The sequence below is a fragment of the Cervus canadensis genome, chromosome 9 (genome assembly GCF_019320065.1).
Source record: "Cervus canadensis isolate Bull #8, Minnesota chromosome 9, ASM1932006v1, whole genome shotgun sequence".
Taxonomy (NCBI): domain Eukaryota; kingdom Metazoa; phylum Chordata; class Mammalia; order Artiodactyla; family Cervidae; genus Cervus; species Cervus canadensis.
The window spans coordinates 10,028,232-10,051,301 of NC_057394.1; the positions used below are offsets into that span (position 1 = coordinate 10,028,232).

Genomic DNA, 23,070 nt, shown 5'->3' on the forward strand with positions numbered 1-23,070 from the left:
TGTTGTGCAAAACATTATCGTAAATGTGGTCCACTTCAGTTAAGATTTGTGAATCATTATTTCAGTTTCTGAAGAGTGAAAATAAGATCTCTGGTGGTTTAAAAAAAAAAAAACAAGCTATTAAGCTATTGCTTTGTTCATGAATTCAGTCAACAAATTCTAGACTTAGTGATCTAAAACTCACCAGAAACTTGGCAAGACTGAAAATTATATAAAGTTTGTCAAGAAAAGAAGTATAAACCATAAGCTAGTGATTTAAACTCAAAATAAGCAAAATATTTGGTTTGTATGAGTAGAGGATCATATATTAGAAGCAAAGATTATTATTAACCATCAACTAATTGGCGGTTGACAATGGAAAATTCTGAAATAAAATGTGAACAGACATCTAGTATCTATCAATTTTTTAATATAATTTTCATAACTAAAATAAACTTTATAAATTTTTAATGAAAATTTCAAAGTAAAAGTGGCACGAGAATGAGTAAAATAAGGCTACCATTAGTTAAACTTACCATTTTAAGTTATTATGAGTTAGTTTTCCAAAGAATACTCTAGTACAAGTAAGCACTCATAATATTAACACATTTGAATACAACTTTATGTTTCTTTGATAACCTAAAAGCACAGCAGATTCTTAAGGCCCTCAATGATTAATAACAGATAATTATTTGTTACAACATTAAAAATCTGCTTATTTTCTCATTGTGGTTTCTGGTTAAATTTAAGTTTTCTGTATAATGGCGTGCAGTTGAACTTCAGCTTTTTCGAATCCCAGGGCTTGAAAACACAATGGACTTTAATCAAAAGAACTGACAACCTACTAGTATAAGATGAGGAAAATAATTTCATTTCAGATTCAGAGTCTTCATCTAAACTTTAGATAATGATACCACAGCATATACACGGCTTGCGGGTGGGGAGGAAGCATGTGCAACCACTTTTTATCCTATTTGATAACAACTCAATGGACATAAACTCGGGCAAACTCCGGAAATAGTGAGGATTCACTATTGTGAATAAAGGCTGCACAAAGGCCGGGCTTGCTGCAGTCCACGGGGTCAAAAAAAGTCAGACATGACTTAGCGACTGAACAACAACAATCCCCCAAACAAGAATTCATTAGTGTGCTAGGAACCCAAGTCTTCACTCCTCCCCGTCAGAGACCCATCTGACAAAGGCTTCTCTCACCCAGAGGTACACAGGAATCCAGGGACTTCTGACTTTCTTTCTCCATGAAGAAAAATACACATGTGTCTGGGTGATTTCCTCAAAGGACACAAGCAACTGCCTACCTTCTATAGGATACATACTTCTGCATTATTGGTTATTTCTGACAACTCAGAAGGATTATCTTATTTTCTATCTCTTCTTATTCCTTGAGTATCTTTCAGTATCTGAAGTTTCCTCACCCTCAATGCTGTTTTTAACCTCTACCAAATTTTGTTACAGCTGCTAAGACCCACACACCCCAATCACTACAACGATACTGGCCAAGACATCTGAAAAGGGAGTTGACCGACATGTGTGTTCTCGGCGGCTGAGGTAGTAACTGCTACACACTGGCTCAACCAGGACACCCACACCACAGACTCCACTGCAAACTACAACCACTGCTTTCCATTTCTTTTTTTCCCATATGCTTTTCTTATTTTAACTGCTTCATGTCCTCACCTCTAGCTTTTAGGAGAAAAGCTTCACTTTTGCAGACAACTCTTAGTAGATAGGCCTTAGATCAACAGGCCTAACAAAATCATAATTATTATACAGTTTCCCTGTGGCTCAGTGGTCAAGAATCTGCCTGGCAAGGCAGGAGATGCAAGTTGGAACCCTGGGTCAGGAAGATCCCCTGGAGAAGGAAATGGCAACGCACTCTAGTAGTCTTGCCTGGGAAATTCCATACACAGAGGAGCCTGGGGGCTACAGTCCATGGGGTCACACAGAGTTGGACACAACTGACAGAGCACATTAGTCTGGCAAGGCAAACATAATGGGGGACGGGGGGAAGAGTTGAAAACTTGTGAAGATTTTGTTTTGCTCTGTAACAAGTTGTACAATCTTTCTGAAGCCCTGAAGGTAGGAGGATGGGTGATGTCTGGGCTTGAATCCTTGCCCAGGCACTAAGAGTTGCGTAAGCAAACTGCGCAAGCTCACCTCGCTTTTGCCTCCTACAGCTAAACAGACAGTATTATCCGCCTGTAGGGGTGTTATGAAAGCAAGAGAGTCTACACACAGAGTGACTGAAATAGTGCCTGGCACACAATACATATTCAAAAAAGTTGAACTGCTAAAGGTAGAAATCTTATCAATTCAAACCATGATCACAGTCATTTTGCTTGTCCTCTTGTAATCAACAACAGCAACTATATTTAATCATCAAAATATTTCCTTATAAGTATACCGGCTGAGAAATGTAACACATAATTTTTTCTAATGATAAGCTATTTCTCTGGTTGTGGTTCAGTTGCTAAGTCATGTCTGACTCCTTGAGATCCCATGAACTGCAGAACGCCAGGATCGTCTGTCCTCAACTATCTCCCAGTTTGCTCAAACTCATGTCCACTGAGTCGGTGATGCTCTCTAACTATCCCATCCTCTATTCCCCTCTTCTCCTCATGTTCTCAATCTTTCCCAGCATTTGAGTCTTTTCCAATGAGTTGACTGTTCGCATCAAGTGGCCAAAGTATAGGAGCTTCAGCATCAGTCCTTCCAATGAATATTCAGGGTTGATTTCCTTTAGGACTGACTGGTCTGATCTCCTTGCTGTCCAAGGGACTCTCAAGAGTCTTCTCCAACACCACAGTTCAAAAGCATCAATTAAAAAAAAAGCATCAATTTCTTCAGCACTCAGCCTTCTTTATGGTCCAATTCTCACATCCATACATGACTACTGGAAAAACCATAGGTTAGACTAGACGGACCTTTGTTGGCAAAGTAATGTCTCTGCATTTTAATATGCTATCTAGGTTGGTCATAGCTTTCCTTCCAAGGAATAAGCGTCTTTTAATTTTGTGGCTGCAGTCATCATCCACAGTGATTTTGGAGCCCAAGAAAATAAAATTGGTCCCCATTTCCGCTTTTTTCCCATCTATTTGTCATGAAGTGATGGGACCAGATGCCATGATCTCAGCTTTTTGAATGTTCAGTTTTAAGCCAGCTTTTTCTCTCTCCTCTTTCACCTTCATCAAGAGGCTCTTTAGTTCCTCTTCACTTTCTGCCATTAGAGTGGTATCATCTGCATATCTGAGGTTGCTGATAGTTCTCCCAGCAATCTTGATTCTAGTGTGTGATTCACCCATCCAGTTGACATTTCTCATGAGGTACTACTCTGCACAGAAGTTAAATAAGCAGGTTGACAATATACAGCCCTGACATACTCCTTTCCCAATTTGGAATCAGTCCATTGTTCCATGTCTGGTTCTAACTGTTGCTTCTTAACCTGCATACAGGTTTCTCAGGAGATATGTAAGGTGGTCTGGGATTACCATCTATAATAATTTTCCACAGTTTGTTGTGATCAATGAAGCAGATGTTTTTCTGGAATTCCCTTGCTTTTTCTACGATCCAATGGATGTTGGCAATTCGATCTCTGCTTCCTCTGTGTTTTCTAAATCCAGCTTGTACATCTGGAAATTCTCAGTTCACCTACTGCTGAAACCTAACTTGAAGGATTTTGAGCATTACTTTGGTAGTATGTGAAATGAGTGCAACTGTATGGTAATTTGAATATTCTTTGGCATTGCCTTTCTTTGGGATTGGAATGAAAATTGACCTTTTCCAGTCCTGACCTTTTCCAGTCTTTTTCTCAGTCCACTCCTGAGTTTTCCAAATTTACTAACATACTGAGTGAAGCACTTTAATAGCATTATCTTTTAGAACTTGAAATAGCTCAGCTGGAATTCCATCATCTCCACTAGCTTTGTTCATAGTAATACTTCCTAAGGCCCACTTGCCTTAACACTCCAGGATGTCTGGCTCTAGGTGAGTGACAACATCGGGGTCACTATTTTGTACAGTTCTTCTATGTATTCTTGCCCCCCTTCTTAATCTCTTCTGCTTCTGTTAGATCCTTACCGTTTCTGTGCTTTATTTTGCCCATCTTTGCATGAAATGTTCCCCTGGTATCTCTAATTTTCTTGAAGAGATCTCTTGTCTTTCCCATTTTACTGTTTTCCTTTATTTCTTTGCATTGTTCACTTAAGAAGTCTTTCTTATCTCTCCTTGCTAGTCTCTGGAACTCTGCATTCAGTTGGATATACCTCTCTCTTTTTCCTTTGTCTTTTCCATCTCTTTTCTCAGCTATTTGTAAGGCTTCCTCAGACAACCACTTTGCCTTCCTGCATTTCTCCTTCTTGGGGATGGTTTTGATCACCGCCTCCTGAACAGTGTCACAAGCTTCCGTCCATAGTTTTTCAGGCACACTCTGTCTACCAGAGCTAATCCCTTGAATCTATATGTCACTTCCACTGAACAATCCTAAGGGACCTGATTTGGGTCATTAAGGTTATTTCTCTTAAAAAACTGCATTCAATAACCAACTCCTATGTAAAGGACTGAATAAAAAGCTAAGAAAGTGCATACATTTGCAGACATGCCCTAAGCATGTTGGGAAGTACACACACACACACAAGAAAGGAACCCTCTCTGCTTAGGCAAATTAGCATGTCACACTGTTTTTAGTATGGCACCTCAAAAACTTTGTAACAGTATCTTTAGATAAGGTCCAGTCAGAAAACAAAGCCCCAGAATCATCTCATTATTTCTGCCTCTTTGCCCCTTTTTAGAAAACATGCACTGAAAAGCCTAATTTTAGAATGTATGTGGGGCAGTAAGAATCATTAACTATATGTAACCATGATAATTAATGTTACTTCATTTAGTCCCACAAAATCCTCAATCTATTACCTTCATGAGAACAACAATCTTATCCACTAAATTTTAAGTTTGAGTTACAAATAAATGGATGAAAATAAACTTTAAGAGATCACAAAGTTACTATGTTAAAAACTGCATTACAACAGTAAACTACAGAGAGGCTTCACAAATACCCTTTCTATTTTCAAAATGCCAAATTTTAATTCAGCAACTTTTCTCATTTAAAGAACAGTTAACAAACATACTGAAAGCTTCTTGAGTGATACAAAAAAACTAAAAAGGGTCATTTCCACCTTCTACTCGTGTACCAATTGGGTGATAATCAACAGATAATCAACAGATAAACAAAATGTGGTATATATCCATACAGTAGACTATTATTCGGCCTTCAAAAGGAAAGAAATCCTGACCTGTGCTACATCATGGATGGAGTAAATACATTATGCTAAAGTGAAGTAAGCCGGTCACAAAAGGACAAATATTGTATGATTCCACTTAGAGTTACCCAGAGCAGTTAAATTCAGAGACAGAAAGTAGGAGGGGTAGGGGAAACAGAATGTTACTAATTAATGGGTTGAGAGTTTCAGTTCTGGATGATGAACAAATTCTGGAGATGAAGGTAGTGATAGTTAGACCATGTACCAATAAGTACATTTAATACCACCAAATTGTACACTTAAAAATGGATTAAAAGGTAAAGTTTATGTTATATATAATTTACCACATTTAAACATAATAAAAAATGAACTTAATAATTCTTCTACATAACCAAAACAAAAAGAACAAAAAGAAAAATCAGTATTAATTTCAACTGAATGCTATTTGGGTCATTAATGAAGGAAATGTCTTAACTCACTTCAAAAAACATTTAAAGGAAAAATTATGACATTTTCCCATGGAATTTATAACATATGCAGATGAAATACATACGAAAACTCAACACAGAGAATGGAGATGGAAAGAAGGAAAATAGTAGGCTATAAGACTGCAAAAGTTCTACATTGTACGTGAAATGGTATAATACTGTACTAGGTCTAAGCAGACCATATAAAGTAAGGATGTATACTGTAATCCCTTAGGAAAACCACTAAACAATTTAAAATGGAATTCCAGAAAATAAAATAACCCAAAGAAGACAGGAAAGACAGAGAAAGAGGAGACAATCACAAAATTTTATAAAATGTTAGACATAAGTCCAGTCATATTGGTAATTTATTAAACATAATAGATTCTACAGAAATTACATAGTGGCAATAGTTATATAACTTGTTTTTACATTATAAAAGGGTGTTATGATATAAATTATATCTCAAAAAAAGCTGTCTTTAAAGAAAATAAGACTGAGGAAAACCGAAAAGTTTAAAAGGCCAAACACTACAATTAAAAAATACAGATTAAAAAGCGTGGCGTGACTACACGCTGGCTACAAGAGACATGAGTCAGATGGAGAAAACCAAGTCCTGCCAACAGTAAGCAGAAGACATCAGTCTTTCAAATCAAACATTATGCAACTTGTCTAAGATCACAGAGTAATCACAGAGAAGTGGCAGAGTTAAGAATTTTAACTCAGACTCCAGACGGTAGTGCGAGCAAGCAGACAAAGGAGAGAGCAGAGGAAAGTGCAAGTATAAAATTCAAACTGTTTTAACCTCAAGCCAAAGGGAGAGAGAGAAGCCTTGCCACTGAAATCACCCCCAAGCCCCACAACTCTAAACGAATCTGCCTTAAAGACTCCCTAAAAACAGAAGATTTTTCCTTTTCAAGGGCATCCGATTTAAAGCGTTTCTAGGCTGTATCATCTTCCCGAAACTGAATTCTAAGCCAGTGCATTCTCAATCATGTCCTCAAATGTCTCACACACAGTCCGTTACGACGAGGGCTTTGTGAAGCTTGTTTCACAGGTATTCAGTAAGCCTTCCGAACATGACAGAGTTATAGTCACGAAGTAGAACCTATTACAAAGTTACTGGCAAAAGGACAGAGTCACCAGATCTCTCCTCTAAATTCAGGAAGACATCGTTAATTCAACAGAAGATCCCTGAGAGGAAACGGACATCCATGATTATTCTGTAGTTCTCCCAACTCACTTTACCTGTAACAGCAAATCCAAGACAAGAGAGTTACTTTCACTGATATCCAAGCTCAGCAGACCAGAAAACCCAAAGAAATATTCAGATTTTAGACCTTAGCAATGGTACACCAATTAGAGGGGGGAAAGGGAGTCAAAAGAGAAACAGTTTCCACCAACAGTAAAAATAGGTGCCAGCCAAAGCTGTCAATTCAAAACAAAACACTAACAATCCCGTCTAGTTCCAGTTCATCTTAAAAGCAGTTCACATTTACTAAGCGTGGGATTAACAAAGACTTTTGCAAGATACTATGCTCTAATTTTTGGGGCTATGTGACACTGGGCAAGGCACTTAAGCTGCGATTGTTCTCTTTGATATAAATCATAAGATACCACACATTATCAGAAAGATTAAGAATGTTGCAAGAATATCTGCATGTGGGTATTCCACATCTATTTCTAAAAGTCTGGGGTAAGGGAAGAAAATTTCTGTGCCACTTCTTTTCTTGTTAGTTTAGCCGTTCAGTCGTGTCTGACTCTGGAACCCCCGTGGACTGTAGCCCGCCAGGCTCCTCTGTCCATGGGATTCCCCAGGTAAGAACACGGGAGTGGGCTGCCATGCCCTCCTGCAGGCGATCTTCCCCGCCCAGGGATCGCACCTGCACTGGCAGATGGGTTCTTAACCACTGAGCCACCTGCGGAGCCCCACTTCTCTTCTTATAAACAAACAAAATCTTACTTCAGCAAATATGAGTACCCTATATAACAAATTTACAAGCAAATTCTAGCAGGCTAACACAAATGCATGCATGCACTCCAGAAGAATACACATTTGGCAGCAACAGTAGCCACTAGGGATTTAAACTAGGGGCTGGGGTCAGACATTCACAGAAGAAACCTTCCTTTTCAATGTATACGTGTGGCTTAAGTTTCTTAAGACTTTACATTCTCAAAACTTTTTTATTTTAATATAATAAAATCATAAACCTGTGTCCAAAATGGAAATTTCTAATAATGTTAGGAACAGTTACGTAGTTAAAACTAGATGTCTACAAAATAAAGTGTAGTATTAACCTTTTTAAGTCATGACATACATAATTAAGTCACACACAAAACATACTTCCATGAGCTATCCAGATCATAACCTATGTAGATAAAATAATAGTTACAAAACAACTTTGGGCTTACAAGGTCTTTGTTTTCTTTTTTCTACTCAAATATGAGTAAACTACTTTCAAATATGAGTGAACAGGGCATAAAATGGATTATTTTAAATGCACTCTTAATATTTTAAGAACAAAAATATTGTTAAACAGTCACTGGCAAACTTGCTAACTTCATAATTTTAGTATCAGTTGCCAAGTACTTAATACACACTTCACAATTGCTACACACTGTGGATTACAATCTTGCAACTGAAGACCTATGACCTCACAAAAGGGTTTCTTCAAATTTGTATCTACACAAGCTGATCGTGTGCTACCTCTGTTATTATAAACGGGGGGAACAGATTTCTGTGTGTTCTGGCTAAATTCTCTACAGGTATTTGGTCTTCAGTGTTTGGTTTCTGACGCTTTCCAACTAAGCAAACCATAGTACAGGGCTTTCTTAAGCTCTGTGTACTTAGGCTCATCCCACTGAGGTCAAGTGCTGATTTTGTTCCTTGCCAATAGCGTGTGATTGCTGGCCTATCACTGCATCTGAGTCTCAGATGTCTTTTTGTTAAATGGCTGCATGAATTAAATGAAATCATATAGATCAAGGTCAAAGTATTTTGCAAACTACACAATCATGCATGTGTGTATAGGAATATAATATTATCTGATTATTAATCTCAACAGGAAAAACACCTAAGCTCACAAAATACAGATGAAAATATCAAATTTCCCCAAAAATGCTAATATTAACTCTCTCATTCTAAAAAAAAAAGAAAACTCTTCAATAGCTCTCTCTATTGACTAAAGTAATGATTATTAACTAACACCTAATAATGATAAGGTGATCTGCCTGGAATTGCCAGACTTTGTGCTAAGTTCATTATACACATGGTTTCTAACCTTTACAACAACCCTACAGGGTAGATGTCATTCTCTTCAGTTTAAAGGAAAAAATTTTGAGCTGTTTCCAAAATTTGATACTACAAACAACCTTAAAATGAACATTTTTAAAGTATATCTTTGTAGGTGAAATTCTTAAGAGTGGAATTATAAGCTTTAAATTTTGGTAATCCTAGCAAATTTCTGGGAAAAAAAGAAAAAAGAGGGCTGAAAAAATTTACACTCCCATGAACAAGAAGACGCTTCCTGTTCAATTGCCTACACTGGGCATTATAGCTATTTTTTAAATGTTTGGGTTAATTCAATGGATTTAAAAAATTCATCTCACTATTGTTTTTGAAAGTTGTACTCTTTATCTTACTAAAAAGTCTCCAACAAAGAGAGACAAAAAATACAATCATCACACCTCAACTGCTTCCCACAGATCCCCTCTCCACCCTCAATGCTGAGCACTGTGGATAGAATGCACTATCTGTACATATGCATATATACACTTATCTTTTAAATACATGGATAAGATCCATACATGAGACACAAATTATTAAATCTAACATGAATTTCTTTTTTTGTGTGTGTGTGTGATAAATATTACTGATTTGCTGCTGCTGCCAAGTCGCTTCAGCCGTGTCCGACTCTGCGACCCCATAGACAGCAGCCTACCAGGCTCCTCTGTCCTTGTAAATTAAAAAATTACTGATTTTCCAGCAATCAGGAAAAGACAATGTAGATATGGAGTGTGGTGGTTAATTTTATGTGTCAATTTAACTGGGCCATAACATGAATTTCTTATAAAGGTAACTACTGCAACTTACAATGCTGTGCTGCATTAAAATACGGTATGATAACATGAAAAATATACATATATAAAGACCAGAAAGATAACAAAATACTAGGAAATCTTTTCAATGTGTGCTCAGTTGCTCAGTCTGACTTTTTTTGAACCCTATGGTCTGCAGCCTGCCAGGCTCCTCTGTCCATGGGATTTCCCAGGCAAAAATACTGGAGTGGGTTACCACTTCCTTCTCCAGGGGATCTTCCCTACCCAGGGATCAAACCTGCATCTCTTGCATTGGCAGGCAACTACGCCACCTGAGAAGCCCCAGGAAATACCTTTAAATCTCACTTAATCTTTAAACCACTCTTTCAGGGGCTGAAACAAGATTTTGTTTAAATTATATACAGTAGGGATACTCTATAATCTGATCCCACTTCATGTAAGTTAAGCATAAAGAATAATTAGCCTTGTAAAACATATGTATAACATTTAGAATGCTTTTGACATTTGATTCATGGTACTTTCTAAAGCAAAAAAAATTGCATAAATCAGAAAAAAATTTAAGAAACCATTTTATTCAAAGCTGTAAACTAAAAACAATGTATCAGATGATAAAGCACAAATATCCTTTTTTTTTTTTTTTAATTAGTTGGAGGCTAATTACTTCACAACATTTCAGTGGGTTTTGTCTTTTATATCAACAAAGTAAGTATTATGGTGATTTTGAACAGCAATAAAACAAATACAGAACCAGAAATTAATGGGGGGGGGGCCCTCCACATTTGATTAAACTTCAAACATAAGTCACACCATTACAGTAAAAGGAACTCCACAGTAATTAAACTTAAACATTTCTTTTCCATGTTCTGCTCATCTTTCTTGCCACAGGTTGTCACCAACACAGTAGTCTATTACCACTATCTTGGAAAACAGATGCAAGAATACACCCAGTTTGAGATAATAACTATTAGATTTCAATGGCTCATCACTAACCACACAATGTTGATATGCATAACAAAATCAGTAAGCAATTTTATGTCATTCTGTTATTTTTATGGAATTTGCCAGCTATAGCCAGACATTTCAAAAGGAATAATTTAAATGGCACATTTCAAAAGGAATAATTTACATGGCACATTTCAATGGGAAAAGTTTTAATGCTAGGAAAATTATATCTCAAGTAAGAATCTTGCCATGATGTACAAAAAGAGGTTAGTTATCATCAGCTACATATTTTCCATGGTGAATAAAAACACACGGCAATTCCACTTTCCCATTACAAAACCATCCCTTCTGTCATAGGAGGAAAGTTTTCTTGCAGGTTATTCTATGATTCTTCATCTAATAATATTTACTGAATCTTTCCATAACATTCATTGAACTTACTACACAGAAATCATTAGGTGATAAAACAAATGGGAAACAAAGAATGAGAAGACCCAGTTTCTTATTTTAAGAGACTAAAATACAGACACAATTTTAACATATTAGGGAAGGTGGTATACCAAGTAAGAAATTTTTTTTAAAATGTTAATGCTCTAGAAGACAGAGGAAAGAGATTAGTCCTCACCAGAAGGACATGGAAAACTATTCTGGTAGAGGCAACATGAACTGTGCCTTCAAGGAGAGATCGTAGTTGGAAATGTGGGGCAAGGGGACAGGCGGGACCACTGAGGACAGTGGTAATAAGGATGGGACAGGGAGAGCCAGCCACATTTGGGAACAGCACTCAAGTGTGGCTTGGCTGAGGCAAAGCATGGGTAAATTAAAATGGAGGAGATAAAAATAGAAAAATAAATGAGAAAGGAGGGTAGTCACACACTCTATCCTCTTTTCTCTAACATGAAACGCCCAATGGCACAATCTTCTTCTCATTAACAGAGAGTCTGAACTTCTTCATAAATAACACTTTCCTCCCTGAAGTCATGAGGGTACTTGACGTACTTTTCACAATATGACTGTGAGCTGCTCTTGAGCAAGACACACATCTGATGCAATTTTATATCCTTCTTAAATGCCTTGAACATAAGATATCAACTAATCCTTTTTAATGACTGAATAAATGCATCAATGAACATATTAGCATTTCATTTCTCCCAGACTCAGGTACTCACTCATCTGTACCAGCAGCTGGCAAACTTCTTCTATGAAGGGCCATACCATAAATATTTACTTGCAGGCCATTCAGTCTTTACTACAGCTCTGCAACTCTGCTGTTCTAAAGCAGAAGCAGCCACAGACAACTCACCTGTTATCTTTGCGAGGCTGTGTGACAATAAAACTTAATTTATAATACAAAAACAGACCACAGCTGCATTTGGCCTATGGACCATAGTTTAGAGACTCCTCATTCATACAAACTTAAATACGTCATATTGTACAAATACATTTAAAATATATTCGAATCATTTTCTTACATAATAACAGAATCTCAGCCAAAATTTCAAACAAGGTAATAAAAAGTGATAAACAGGAAATTGTGGATATACTGCACAAAACCTGGGCAATCTGGACCCTCAGATACCTATACCTCATGTGCCCTCTCCAAACATTTCTTACTATTAGCCATCTTTGTGAGCTCATATCACAACTTCTTTAGGCCTTACTTTTTAATCTATAAAGTAAATTGGTTGAAACAGATTGTTCTGAGCTAGAACTCTATGATCTTCAGATTTGTCCAAATTAAATTTATGAATTTTAAGTGAAAACTGTCAATGCTATGGTTTTTCCAGTCATCATGTAGAGATGTGAGAGCTGGACCATAAAGAAGGCTGAGTGCTGAAGAATTGATGCTTTTGGATTGTGGTGCTGGAGAAGACTCTTGAGAGGCCCTTGGACTGCAAGGATACCCAACCAGTCCATCCTAAAGGAAATCAACCCTGAATATTCATTGAAAGGACTGATGCTGAAGCTGATGCTCCAATGTTTTGGCCACCTGATGTGAACAACTGACTCATTTGAAAAGACCCTTATGCTGGGAAAGACTGAAGGCAAAGGAGAAGGGAGCAGCAGCAGATGAGATGGCTAGATAGCATTATCGACTCAATGGACATGAATCTGCACAAACTGAAGGACAGGGGAGCCCAGAATGCTGTGGTTCATGGGGTCACAGAGTCAGATATGACTTAGCAACTGAACAAAAATAACATCTTCAAAATGGTAATTGCATTCATAAATAATTTTGAACCAACAGAAGAACAAACTACAAGCATACTGCAGAAACAAAGTATAATGTACTAAAGTTAACTTAATACCTAATGAGTTTCTTGAAACATTACTCAATATCATACTTTAGTACCCAAAAACTAAGGTTTCAGTACCATCTTCAATGTAGATATAAATACACTTAGAAAATCAGTTTAATAGCAAATATAGGTTCACATACCTAGTCAGGATGATGGTATCAGCAGGATACTCAAATCATTTAAAAAAAAAAAAAAAACTTTTCCCACAGTAAAGAAGCAGTAGTAAGATTTTATATTAAATGCCATATTGCTGCTAAGTCGCTTCAGTCATGTCCGACTCTGTGTGACCCCATAGATGGCAGCCCACCAGGCTTCCCATCCCTGGGATTCTCCAGGCAAGAACACTGGAGTGGGTTGCCATTTCCTTCTCCAATGCATGAAAGTGAAAAGGCGAAAGTGAAGTCACTCAGTCGTGTCCGACTCTTAGCGACCCCATGGTCTGCAGCCTACCAGGCTCGTCCGTCCACGGGATTTTCCAGGCAAGAGTACTGCAGTGGGTTGCCATTGCCTTCTCCATTAAATGCCATAATAGGCAATAAAAGGGACAAATACCAGAATCTTACTTCTGGCTTCACATTCCTGCTTATGGTACAATAACTAATAAATCACTGGACACCCTGACATATTTAGCTAAAAGTCTCTGAAATATTTAATTTTAAAAGTCAAAGTCCACACAATGTGTAATAAACTAGGTATCATTCATTATTTGTAATGATGATTTTACAACTTTTCCATCTTTACTCTTCAAATCAGGACTTAAGATAACAAAATAAAGTCTTCACTTTTCCCAAACTATTTTCAAAGAACCATTGGGTCAATTAAAAGTCTGTAACTCACCATTACCCACATTTACAAAAACAACACCATCACATTGCTTTCTGAAATGTAAGCTAATAGTTTCTCATTCATTACAAACTTACCAAACGTTTGGCAAATTCTTTGTTTTCTGAGAGAAATCCATAACCTGGATGTACCTTAGAAATGAAAACAAAAAGCACTTTCAGTTTTTATCAATTTGCAAAACCTTTATAATAAGCAAAACAAAGAGAATGTTAATGCATGTATTGTATTGACCTCTCTAACATCCTGAATAGCTCCAACTCAGTTTCTGAGTTCAAACCCAAATGCCAAGAAATCACTGGCAGCACGCTGCTTCTGACCTAACCACAGCTAGGGCCGGCTACACACAGAGCTTCCTGCCCACTTGCACTTGGCTATGCTATTCAGCCCCACCCAAACTCCCCCACTTTTCCTGAGACCAACTTTGGTCATAAGCTTGGTGGGTCAAAGAGTTATGTTAAAGGAAACCTTTCACAAGATGGACGAAAAACTCTTAACTCCCCTTTCTTTACAGTACCAGAAAAACTGCTACTTTCCAACACCCTGGCTACTAAACCAATGAATGTATTTTATTCCTGATAATATGAACATACTCAGCCACTACCCAATGATCAGTTTTCATCAAACCTAACTAAAATCAACGTTTGGCTTTACTTTTTCACCATACTCTGGATTTTTCTTCCACTATTTGCCCCTCTTTCCCTCCTCATCCCAGTCAGCCAGTCACAACCACTCCATGCTCTCCTCTCTCATAAGCCACACAGCAACAACTTAAATTCTACCATCCTGTTCTAACCAAGTAATTGTGACAAAACGTAAATTTAACCACCCTATTATTAGTATTAAACATATTTCTAAGAAAATAATTCTGCTACATGTCAGATTTCTAAGTGAGCCAATATCATAATCTAATCTAGAAGTATCTATACATTTGAGATTTCTTTTTTAACCTGAATGTTTATTTTTTTCTCTGCAATTACATGATCGATTTGGTATAAAAAAAATAGGATCTTTTTTCACTCAATTTTAATCTATTTTTTCAACTTTTTGTTTTCTTTTGGAGCATAGGCAATTAATAATGTCGTGATAGTTTCAGGTGGACAGCAAAGAGACTCAGCCATACATATACAGGTATCCACTCTCCCCCAAACTCCCCTCCCATCCAGGCTGCCACATAAGTATCTTCACATCTGAGATTTTTTAAATGTTAAACTAAGCTTTATGAACATGGTACAGAGTAATTTACACTACTACATCATATGAGAAGAGTTTCACTCCATCAATTTCATTTTATATAAACATTTAACTAAGGATTATATTCTGACAATCTATACTTTTACTATAGAGTTAACAGAGTTTTATCTTTACAGGTTAACAGAGTTTTACCTTCACTAACTCTGCTAATAAATTATAACATCTATAACGGGGGCTCATGAATTCAGTTTTTTCTTCAAACAGGCATCTTACTAAAACTTTTTTTTTCCCCCAAAAGAAATGTGCCCACTAATTGGAGCACTCCAGGCTAATTGCTGGTATTGGCTGTTTCTATCCAATTTTAGATAACTCTGCAGAGTTATCTATTTACCTATCTATTAACCTATTTTTTTTAACATTATATGTAATTATTCTCTGATAAACACACACACAGCAACAATATTAATAAAACACTATGGCCGATCAGAAACCATTTTTTTTCTTGGATGCCACTCCATTCACACAGAATTAGGGATGGGGAGAAATGCCAATTTCTCCCCATAAATCATGTACATTCCACTGACACCAAACCCAAATAATTACCAACTGCATTTTATTTCTGTAAGTATAAGGAGGCACAGATAATTTCTGAATGATTAAAACAGAATTTAAGACAGGGTCTTTTGGATCCTGTTTATAAAACACATTTTTTTTAATACTATTATCACACTGAAAGGGTTAATACTCAAAACTAATTGGGATTTCTTTTTTTTTCCTTCTCCTAGCAAATTTGGAAATGAACTGAAACTGCTCCCTGGTGTGAAAGCTGAACCCAACAGCCACCTGCGAGATCAGAGACCAACCCTGCCAGATGCCACAAAGCCTCTGACTCCCAGTAGCGGATTCGGCCACATTTCACTCATGTGACATGAACTGCAACAGCACTTTCGATCATTCTTTTCCCTTTTTTTTTTTTTTTTTTTAAATACAAACTCTAGCGTTCTGCTCACTACATATGAAAGAGCTGCAGCAGATGGACTCATTCGGACTCACAGCTTGGGCCCCGCTGTTCCTGACGGCATCCATGATGGCGTCCATGTTGAGGTAGCTCTTACCGGTAGGAGCTGGGCCAACGCAGACAGCCTCATCCGCCATCTTCACGTGAACCTGAAGAGAAATCTCTGCGTTAACAGGGCCTCCCAGCAAACAGAACTACCTGCATCTGCAAGAATACAGAGAACGGCCAACCTGAGTGCATCACTATCCTCAGCGCTCTCTCTGAAAATGCACTAGGAAGCTACAGTGTGGCAAATAAGCTCAGGGGCTATATTAACCATGATTTCGTTTATTACAAGCCCAATTCACTGTCTAACCCCATCACTTCCACACCAATTTCATTAGGTAAAATCACAGCAAACAACTTTAGCCTCCTATTCAGTTCATCACTACATAAATCTCGTATCAAAAACTACCCTGTTACATGTAGCCAGGGTAGCCTAATATACTAATAACAAGCACTCCTGCCCAGTTCTAAGCAGGCTCCCCAGGAAACGGAGATAATTAGAGGAACTGAGTGAAGGGATGGGGTGAGTGTTCCTACACAGCATCAGGTCAGCGCCAGGCCCAAACTGAAGCCCAGGACTGAAGAGTTCAGTACCACCACACATGCGCCAGAAAACCTTGAGAATTGTTTAAACAGTCTCACATTCGATACTCATCCATTTTAACCTTTCATCCTAAAAGAACCGATACATGCATTAAGTTCTAAATCAACTCCAAATTTAAGAATATGTGCTCCATTTTTAAGACTACTCCCTCCACAAGTGTTTCAAACCTATTTTTGCTTAAGAAACGCAAGGTATTCAATACAGAGTAGAGTAAGTTACTTACTTCTGAAAACAATCTATTCTTTTAAAATGATTAAAGGGATTCACAATGCTTTGAAATGGCTTTTCCTAACAGTTTTCCAGGTTAAGAAACTCTATTTAAATTTATTTTACAAGGCAGACATTAAAAACTGGGACACATCCATATACCTGAGCATGTATGACCCTCTTCCAAAAAGTCTAAGGTGGAAAATAAATTTGGGTATTGCTAAGTTATATTCCCCAGCTGTAAGGTAGTTTTTAAAGAAGCACTTGGTTTTAAATGAGATCTATCCAAAAAACAAAAACAACCCACCCAAGTCATCTTTAAGAAAGTTCAGAGCTATCTTTATCAATTCAATTAAATATTTTCAAACTAAGCAAAAAACTGTATGGTGTATTGAAAGGTTAAAAATACTTACTACTCAAGGGATTTACAGATCAGTATCTTAACATCAAATACTCAAATCCACACAGTTCAGTTTCTTTAATAATATTCGAGGAAAGGCAGCCGGGCTCACAAAAGAATCCTAAAGATTCCCAAATTCAAAGCAAGGCTCTCCTGTACGCCTTGCTTATTCCCAACTTCAACTTGCTCTTCTCCCCTCAGGCCGCTCTTCTACTGCCGTCAGCCCAGGTCAGTCCCTGTTAATAGCAATATGGTTGCTGTAGTTGTGGTTGTGGGTTTTCTTTATAAGAAAGAAACTGAACACTGAACAATCCTTTAGAAAGAATGCCTAAGTCAGGCGGGGTAGTTTTTAAGGTTAAATCTCTCCCTCCAGGCACTACTCAGTGCTTCAGGCTTCACTTCTACCAGAGTCTTCAGATGAATCTCCTCTAATCTGAACTTCAACAGTACCTGACACAGAATTTAACATTTCATCGCCTCCTGCCCAGTAATGTCATTTTGACTGCTTTACAGATTACGCCTGTTAAAATTTATACACTCTCCTTTGCCAGATCATAAGGTCCTGCGATGCAGAAGTTGTCTTAAATTCCTTTTTTAAAAGAAATCTCTCTCAGCACAGTTTTATTGCTACAAGCTTTTAAATTTATAGATACACTTGAATGACTACTTAACTTTCACTGTTAAGCCATTGTCTTTGAGGTAAAAGGCTATGCTAAATTAAACCTTCTCCAATCTTAGTAATCCATAAGGCAACTAAGGGTTATATGGTGGGGGGCGGGGGATGGTGGGGATAGGATTGAAACATATACACACACATCCATGTGTATTGGTATGTCCAAATTTTCTACAATAAATATGCATTAAAAAGGAGGGGAACCCTAATAACATTTTGACTTGTTTACTTTCAGGCTTTTCTCTAAATATACTTCTGTAACCAAACTGCATATATAATGTTGCATCCTTTGTTTTTCAACTATCATCAAAATAGACACTCTTCCTATGTTAGCACAAACTCTTACATGTAAACATACTGAGAATCTAGCTCAAAGCCTAACATGTTTTAGCAGATCATTAATATTGTTTGAATAAACATTCAAATAAATACATCAAAAGCAAGTCAAAACTGCCTGTAGACTTTACAAAGAAAAGCAAAACATGCTGTTTCTAAAGGGTTGGTCAGTTTCTTCTGTTTCTCAGAAACAAGTCTTGCTTTAAGGTACAAGCATATACTAGCATCTCAAGTCCACAGTCTGGCACCGGCTCAGTACTAGCAAAAATGTGTGGTAGAACCATTTGAGAGAAAAAAAACAACTAGGAACATTCCGCCACCTTAGTGCCCAAGGAGATACTTACGAGCCAACCAAGAAAGAACAGTTTAAAACACTTTCAAAACCCAATTTCAATTTGATTGCTATTGTTCTAGATGACTAAAGTGATTTCTTTGGCTTAATAATATCAATACAAAGTGAAAGTCACTCAATCGTGTCTGACTCTGCAACCCCATGAACTATACAGTCTATGGAATTCTCCAGGCCAGAATACTGGAGTGGGTAAGCTGTTCCCTTCTCCAGCATATCTTCCCAACCCAGGGATTGAACCCAGGTCTCCCAAATTGCAGCATTTTCTTTACCAGCTGAGCCACAAGGAAAGCCCAAGAATATCAGAGTGGGTAGCCTATCCCTTCTCCAGCAGATCTTCCCAACCCAGGAATCGAACCGGGGTCTCCCACATTGCAGGCGGATTCTTTACCAGCTGAGCTACTAGGGAAGCCCATAATATTAATACAAAACAAACTGCATTCAAGCAGTGCAGATTCTCTTCTCAAGAATAACTTAGCAGCATCACCCACACTGACTAGATGTATTTATGTCTCAAAAATGTCAATACCCTGAAAACACATAAATTTCATTTTTATATTTCAATAGTAAGAGGAAAATATAATAATGGAAAACTGAAACTGAACTAGTGAATTAAACAGGATATTGCTGACAGCAGATTTCAAATAGAAAATCAGATTTTAAGTACTAAGTCAAGGAGTTACTCTTCACAAACTCTTCCAATAGAAAAGTTTCCAAATGGGGTTTTATTTATTTTAAAGATTATTAGTTTCCTCCTCAAGCATTTAGTTTTTATATAGGTAAGAATCTGCCTGCAATACAGGAGACCTGGGTTCGATACCTGGGTCGGGAAGATGCCCTGGAAAAGGGAATGTCTACCCACTCCAGTATTCTTGCCTAGAGAATTCCATTCAGAGCAGTCTGATGAGCTGCAGTCCGATGGGCTACAGTCCATGGGGTCGCAAAGAGTCAAGACACAACTCGGCGACTAACACTTGGAAAATTTTTGATTCTTTAAATAGGGGGAAATTACTTTTATCAGCCTTTTATTTTCCAAATAACGATCTAGCAGAACAAGGATGTGTTTTTAAATTTATGGGACAGAAAAAAAATCACCTTCCTTACTGACTTTTTGTTTAAAGAATTAAATGCTTGGCCATAGATAGGTTAAAAATTATGTCTGAATTTTAAAACTTTGAATTAATGGAAATTTTCATATTAGTCCATTAGATGCCTGAGACATGATGAAAAGATAACTCTGCTTGGTCCCTAATCTTATCAAATAGATTGCACCTAAGGTAAAAAGGAAACTAAAAAAAATAGACTAGACCAGCTCTGTCTAGGGAAAGAAAGCTTTTAAATACCTGCTAAACTAGCAGAGAATGAGAAAGATAAGGAAGACAAGCAGCGTTAAAGATATTTCTTCTCCACAGATATAGAGAACAGACTTGAAGACACAGTGGGACAAGGACAGGAGGAGACGAACGGAGAGAGTAGCGTGAAAATAAATACATCACCAGAGGTAAAACAGAGCCGGGGACATTTGCTGTGTGACGCAGGAAGCTCAACCCGGTGCTCCCTGACAACCAAGAGACGACGACAAGGGCTCCAGGGACGGACAACAGCGGGAGGCCATGGCCGTCACAGCCCTGAAGGGGCTCAGAGCGCCAAGGACACAGAGAGCTGGGGGGCACGGGGGGCCCACAGTCACAACTAGAAGAACGCAGCCCCTGTGAGAAGTTCAGCAAGGGAGGGAAGTGGGGCTGGGAGAGGCAGCCTGACTGCCTGCTCTCGTCTTTAAACACCCAACCCAGCACAGAGATCAAGGAAGCTCAGGAGATACACTCCACAGATGTCAGTCTCCTGAAGACCGATCCATAAAGGAAAAAGTCTGATAGAATTAATCAAAATTTAAAACTTTGGTTCTTCAAAGACACCATTAGTAACAATGCGATTCCACTTCCTGCCCGACAGAAAGTCTATAATCAAAAACATAATGACAAACATTGGTGAGGATGAGGAGAAACTTGAACCTTCATACCCTGCTAGTGGGAATGCAAAATGGTACAGCTGCTTTGGGAAACAGTCTGTTAGTACCTAAAAAGCATAGTTATCAAATGACCCAGCAATTCCACTCCTAAGCAGATACCCAAGAGAAATGATAATATATGCCCATACAAACACATGTACACAATTGTTCATAACAGGCTTATTCATAGTATCAAAAACTGAAGCCACCCAAATGGCCAGCAGCTGGTAAATGGACAAAGCAAAATATATTCGATTGATATAATAGAGTATTACTCAGCCAAAAAAAAAGGCCACAAACTGATACATGTAGTAACATAAATCTCAAAAACATCCAAAACTGGGATAGGAGTACGTCAAGGCTGTGTATTGTCACCTGGCTCATTTAACTTACATGCAGAGTACATCATGCAGACTGCCAGCTAGATAAACCACAGGCTGGAATCAAGACTGCCGGGAGAAATAACAACCTCGGATATGCAGGTGATACCACTCTAATGGCAGAAAGCGAAAAGGAGCTAAAGAACCTCTTGATGAAGGTGAAAGAGGAGAGTGGAAAAGCTGGCTTAAAACTGAACATTCAAAAAACAAACATTGTGGCATCTGGTCCCATCACTTCATGGCAAATAGATGGAAAAATGTGGAAACAGTGGCAGATTTTATTTTCCTGGGCTCCAAAAATCACTGTGGATGGTGACTGCAGCCATGAAATTAAAAGACACTCGTTCCTTGGAAGAAAAGCTATGACAAACCTAGACAGCATATTAAAAAGCAGAGACATCTCTTTGTTGACAACGGTCTGTATAGTCAAAGCTATGGTTTGTCCAAGTAGTCATTTGCAGATGTGAGCGCTAGACCATAAAAAAGGTTGAGCACTGAAGAAGTGATGCCTTCGAATTGCAGTGCTGGAGAAGATTTGAGAGTTCCTTAGACAGCAAGAAGATTAAACCAGTCAATCCTAAAGGAAATTAACCCTGACTATTCATCGGAAAGACTGATGCTAAAGCTGAAGTTCCACTACTTTGGCCACGGGACGCTAAGGGCTGACTCACTGGAGGAAACCCTGATGCCAGGAAAGGCAGGAGAAAGAAGGGGGTGACAGAGGATGACATGGTTGGATGGCATCACTGACTCAATGGATATGAGTTTGAACACACTCTGGGAGACAGTGAAGGACAGGGAAACCTGGTGCACTGCAGTCCATGCGGTCGAAAAGAGTGAGACGTGACTTAGCGGCTGCACAACAACCACAAAAACATTACTCTATGTGAAAAAGCCAGACACGAAAGGCCCACTATTAAATAATTCAAAGTATTTGAAAATTTTTAGAAAATGCAAAACTACAGACAGGAAGCGTATCAGTGGCTACCGAGGTGAAGGTGGCAACAAGAGTGACTGCAAATGGACACAAAGAGATCTTTCTGGGTGATGGCTATGTTCCAAAACTGGACAGTGGTAAGGGTTGCACAACTCTAAAAAATATACCATAATTCAATAAAATTGTTAAATAAAATCAGGAAATTTCATATAAAAATATTTTAAATCCACTGTGCTGTGAGATCTATATGAGATGCTTCTGGTACACAGCACAGTGCTACATGCTATTAGTTATTGATTAATGACTAACCAACAAAGAGAAAGTTAAGATTCACCTGACAAAGAAGATTCCTGAGACAGAAGCCAACTGAGAAGGGCATTCCAGCAGTAAAAACACTGTACCAAATGCAGAGAGGCCTAAGAGGGAATGAAAATGGTACGGAAGCAATAAGCATCAAAGCAGAAGGAACCAGTGCGATGTGCTCCAGACAGACCAGAGAAGGCAGGGATTTAGAATAGCTATGGGGTCCAATGAACCAGATCTCTGGCAACTTCGGGGACTTACTAGAACAACAGAAATAGAAGCCAAACTTCCCTGGGTTGAAGAGCAAATGGGAGGCAAGAAAAGAAAGGCAAACCGAAGACGACTAGTCTTTCATGTGGCTTAACCGTAATGCCAGGGAATGTTGGGGAATGCAAGAGAATTTTACTTTATTCTCTCTGTAACAGTTGGTAAGGTGCAGTACACACACGAGGTATCAATAAAACTTTTTCACTGCAGACTGACAGAGCTTTTCAGGGAGAGGTACTCAGAGAAAGCCCTAACAGATGTGAGTGTGTGCGCCTAGGCTCACAAACCTGCCTAGAAGCCCCTAAGATGGAAACAAAACCATTATCAGCAGCCAAACACATGGCTGCGGAGACAAAAGACAACCTGGAAAGAGCTTCTACAAAATGTATAGAGATTCAACGGGAAGAGTTCTGGAAATAGAAGGTAGTGATGGTTGCACAACAGTGTAAACACACAGTGCCACTGAATTGCACAATTAAAAATTAATAA

General features: G+C 38.2%; 1 protein-coding gene across 2 annotated transcripts in view; it reads right to left on the reverse strand.

Annotated features, from left to right (window-relative positions):
• The window catches only part of PCCA (propionyl-CoA carboxylase subunit alpha), a 346,711-nt gene that overhangs the window by 277,959 nt on the left and 45,682 nt on the right, over nt 1-23,070 (reverse strand). For both annotated transcript variants that reach the window (XM_043478360.1, XM_043478359.1), the window contains exons 5-6: nt 16,108-16,221; nt 13,941-13,994 (exon numbers count right to left, since the gene is read on the reverse strand). In XM_043478360.1, coding sequence (XP_043334295.1) covers nt 13,941-13,994; nt 16,108-16,221 — 168 coding nt within the window. The remainder of the gene's footprint in view (nt 1-13,940; nt 13,995-16,107; nt 16,222-23,070) is intronic.